The following is a 4532-nucleotide window of genomic DNA, read 5'->3' as shown; positions in this document are numbered from 1 at the left end:
TGACGCTGTGCCCTATCTCTCCCCAAGCATTTCTACCAGAACAGGGCACAGCCTCCCGCGAGTGCATCCCGCGTGCAGAGTAACACGACGGCTCGGCCCGGCCCTCCTGCCCATGTGTATCCGGCTGCTTCCCAGGTGATGATGATACCCTCCCAGATATCCTACACACCTTCCCAAGGAGCCTATTACATTCCCGGACAGGTGAGGGAACTTTGGATTCTGTGAGAGGGGGTTGGGATGGGCACCGGTGGGAGGTGTTGTCTGGGCTTGGAGCCCAGGTCTGTTTTGGGAGTGCAGAAGGGGTCCTGAGACTCTCTGAGCACCCACTGATTTGAGCAGGGTGCTGCTGGTTCTGTAGATGGGCAGCAAGAGGTACTGGTCCCTTCCCCTCCCCAGCAGTTTCCTGAGGCACCTGGTGTCCTGCTCCCTACCCTAGTGTACAGCTAGTTCACAGGCAGGCCTAGGGTTACATCAGCGTTTTGGGGGTATGTCTGTGCCCTGCAGGGGACATAACTGACTTTTCTTCTTCTCTGCTATTGCAGGGTCGCTCCACGTACGTTGTCCCGACCCAACAGTACCCGGTCCAACCTGGCGCCCCTAGTTTTTACCCTGGAGCCAGCCCCACAGAATTCGGGACTTACGGTACAGACAGAGGAGTTGCTCTGATCCCCGGTGCTCTTTCAGTCCCAGCACTTCCCCATTTTTTTGCTCCCCTGCTTCTGGCCTCTGTGCATCCCACCGAGCTGAGCACAGCTCACTGTGGCTGACTCTATGACTCCATTGCAGGTTATTTTGGGGGACAGTTGCCTGTTGCCCAGCAGCACATCGTGTCCCACTGGTCCATTTGCACCGGTCCATTCACCCCCGTCCTTTTCCAAATTCGGGCCGTTTAATATTTAACTCTCCTGGCGGAGGGCTGGGGCAGACTTTATCCCCTGCTTCCCCTCACTTGCTGTCAGGGTGGTGAGCAGTTCAGTGCTTGCTGACCCCCCCTCAGCTCCTGCTCCCCAGGAGCTGAGCGGGGGTGCTCCATGCCTGCCCCCTCCTGGTGTTTGGGGAGCGTGGTGTGAGCAGCCCCTCCTCCTTCCCCCTGCTCGCATGTGGCCACCCGGGCTGTGACTATATTTAGGCTTGATTGGTCCCGGGAGGCCCGGCAGGCACAGAAATGTGAGCCGAGGCCTCCGGCCTGGCCCCGGCACAGCAGCAAAGCATAACCAGGGCAGAGATGGGCTTCTCCTGAGCCAGGTACGTGCCCGGCCTCCCTCCCTCTTGTCTCGGGGCCCAGCCAGCCCCTCAGAGGAGGGAGGTGGCCCCTGGCAGTGGCTGTCTCCTGTGCTTGGGCCAGGACACTGCTGCACCTTCGTGCAGAATCTTGGGACATGCTCTGGGTATCTTTTTGAGGTTCCAGCATGGGTGTGCCCCCACCTCTGCTTTGGGGCTGCTGTGGCTCTCCCCAGGGAAGCTGGCAGCAGCTTGCCTCTTGCCCACAGGACTGGGTGGGTGACCTGGCATGGTGTGCCCTGTGACGAATGAATCAGATTGTGTCTCCTGTTTGGTCCCCAGGGCTAGGCAGCTCACGGTCTCCTTCCTTCCCCCCATGCCTGGCCCATCCCAGCGTGTGATGCCCATTCAGCGTCCCTGTGTATCCCCTGAGCAGAGGGAGGGTCCCTGACTCAGGGATGAGGCAGTCACCAGAGCCTCTTGGTTGACTTCCAGTGTCAGTGCAGCAGGGAAGGTGCCAGAGGGGGCCAGGACCCAGCTGTGCCTGTCCCCACACACCCATTTCCCTGTGGCACTGCTCTGGGGTGATGCTCATGGGTGCCCTGGGAGAAGTGGAGCACCTCTTGAGGGCTGGGCCAGCCCTGGATGGGGTCCAGCTCTGCCTCTGGCCCTCAGCACAGCTCCTTCCTCTGGGCTGGGCTCGCCAGGGGCTCAGGCTGCACGGGGAGCCCAAGCCCCTCAGCCTGGGTGTGAATGGAGGCTGCCTGGTGCCGCCCTCGGGCTGGTGCTGGCCCTGGGGAGATAAGGGTGCAGGCAGGAAGGCGGCCACCTGCAGAGCCAGGACGCCTGTGCCTGACATGGCCGAGTGTCCAGGCAGGGCTCTTGGTGGCGTGGAGCCGGTGGGCATGGTGGATGCCTGCGGGGGCCTGGCTGGGCGTGGGGGTGGCGCGGGGACGCTCTCTGCTTCACAGGGAAGGAATTCAGTCAGGCCTGTCAGGCGGGTTAGGACAATCCAGGCCGGATGCGATGGGGGTTCGCTGCAGAGCAGCAAGGGCTCTTCAGGCTCCTGACAGACCCCTGTGTTTGGGAGATCAGGGAGTCTTCAGGACGGGCTTGGAGGATCTGGGTTGGCTGGTCTGACTCTCTCTCCTCTCCTTCAGCGGGTGCGTATTACCCGGCGCAGGGGGTGCAGCAGTTCTCAGCGGGGGTCCCCACTGCCCAGGTCATTGTGAGCCAGCAGCCACCGATCCCCACAAAACGAGAACGGAAGACGGTAAGGAGCCATCTACCTCCAGGCATGGGGGTACTCGTATGCAGGAGGGCGTGTTCATGTGCAGGAGGGGAATGGTGTCAGCCCCAGGTGCCGGTGGTGTGTGGGATGGGATGTGGTGCTGCATGCCAGGGAAAAGGGGTGGCACAGGACTGTGTCCCCATAGGCTGAGGAGCTTAGCAAGGGAACTGGGGTGCACGGTGGGTGCTGGCGACCTTGGCCGTCCCGGCGGGCAGCGTTGTGCTGAGTCACGGCTCTTGGGAGGGCGGGGGTGCCGCGGCTGCCAACTGCTGTCTGCTCCCGGAGATGCCGGTGCTCGGAGGCCTCGCATGGGGCCTATTTATAGCTGGGAGCCGGGTGGCTGCTAGCATGGCCCCATGCTGGGGGGCAGGGGTTGTGACTGGGAATTGGGGTGGTGGGATTTCCTCATCGGAGATGGGTTGAGCTGTGCACTTGGTGTTCTGGGGGCAGGTTGTGTTCAGAAGGTGAAGAGAGCAAGACTCCTGGCTGCACTGTGCACTGCACTGTAGTCCTAGCCAGACTCACATGTACCCCCCAGTCACCCCACAGCACGGTGCCCTGTACACTGTAGCTTGTGCTGCACCCATGGCAGGCATGGGGCCAGTGAGGCTGTGGGTGTATGGATTGTGCCGGGGGTGGCACAGAGCTCACTGTGGTTTCTGTGTGCTGAAGCTAGTTCCCTGTACTGTCCCCTGAATGAGGGGGGGTCCCTGCAGCTGCTGTGCCATCACAGTGGTGCCTTGGGATCCCCTGACTTCTGAAGATGGATGTTGGCCTGGGGACCTGCTGGCTCCAGCTGCCTGTTGCGATGGCTTGAAAGGCACTGGAACAGGCCAGTGTCTGTGGGACACTGTGCCCTGTGGTGAGGGGATGTGGCACCCACTGGTCCCCAGACTGTGTGGCCAGGACGGTCACTGCAGTGAATGAACCTCCCTTTTCTCTTCGGAGAAGGGTGCCCTGGGGATGTTGGGCTGAGGGAAAGGGGGTGGCCCATGTGCTGTGTCCAACGCCCTGCCAACAGCTTCCCCACTCTGCTCTGATTCTTGGGCAGATCCGAATACGAGACCCCAACCAAGGTGGCAAAGACATTACAGAAGAAATTATGTCTGGAGCAAGGACCTCATCCACCCCCACCCCTCCACAGGTAAGTGGACCCTCTGGCTCCCTAGCTGGGGCAGAGAGAAGTGCATGTGGCCATGTTCAACTCCCTCTTTGCCCCCCTCAGGCTGGAAGCGGTTTGGAGCCCCAGGCCAACGGAGAGACGCCCCATGTAGCAGTTATTGTCCGGCCTGGTAAGTGCTTGTGCCAGGGCTGGGTGTGCCAGCTGGCATGGCTGCAGCAAGGATCCCTGGTGTTGGCACTGCTGGGTGTGAAATGCCAGCCCCACTGTTCCTTGGTTCTCCTGAGGCTTGTGGGATCAGAGGCCATCCCTGCATACCTGGGAACCTGTGTCCCCTGTTGGATCCAGGAGAGTTTATGTGGGCTGTGTACTCACCTCAGCTGTCTCTTGGGCACTGGAGGACCCCTGTTGTCCTCATCAGCCATTTGTGATGTGGCTTGGCACATCTATCCCTATCTCTTCTGAAGATAGAGGGATCTGGGGAGGAATGTGGGATGAGCAGGGGATCATTCGTTAATGCCGTCCACCTTGCAGATGACCGCCCGAAGCCTGCGCTGGTGGTGAGCAAGCCCGTCTCCCTGGAGCCCAGCAAGTCGGCATCCCCGTCGCCTCCCCCTCCCCTGATCCCTGAGGTGGAGCCTGTGGTGCTCTCGCCTGTGACGCTGGTGCCAATGGAGCCTCCCGTGGACACGGACATGAAAGCGGAGCAGGGCGAGGCGCCACCTGACCCGCAAAAGACGTTAAGCGCCATCACTACAGTGCCAGGGGCTGTGGAGCTGCCCCTTGTGCCCGCGCCCGGCATGGACACGGTGGCTGCGGAGGAGGAGGAGGAAGAGGAGGAGGAGGTTGCTATTCCCCTCCCAGAGCCCACCCCACAGGAGTCTGTGCCCCCCGAGGTGC

The 4532-nt window shown here is 61.4% G+C and overlaps 1 protein-coding gene across 1 annotated transcript in view; it reads left to right on the top strand.

The window, feature by feature from the left end:
• LOC103625188 (eukaryotic translation initiation factor 4 gamma 1-like) overlaps positions 1-4532 on the top strand; it is a 6590-nt gene that overhangs the window by 1694 nt on the left and 364 nt on the right. The window contains exons 5-10 of the mRNA XM_017726833.1: positions 28-201; positions 543-642; positions 2382-2494; positions 3564-3656; positions 3738-3804; positions 4167-4528. Coding sequence (XP_017582322.1) covers positions 28-201; positions 543-642; positions 2382-2494; positions 3564-3656; positions 3738-3804; positions 4167-4528 — 909 coding nt within the window. The remainder of the gene's footprint in view (positions 1-27; positions 202-542; positions 643-2381; positions 2495-3563; positions 3657-3737; positions 3805-4166; positions 4529-4532) is intronic.

The sequence above is a fragment of the Corvus brachyrhynchos genome, unplaced genomic scaffold (genome assembly GCF_000691975.1).
Source record: "Corvus brachyrhynchos isolate BGI_N302 unplaced genomic scaffold, ASM69197v1 scaffold162, whole genome shotgun sequence".
Lineage (NCBI taxonomy): Eukaryota > Metazoa > Chordata > Aves > Passeriformes > Corvidae > Corvus > Corvus brachyrhynchos.
This window is presented reverse-complemented; position numbering and strand designations above follow the sequence as displayed.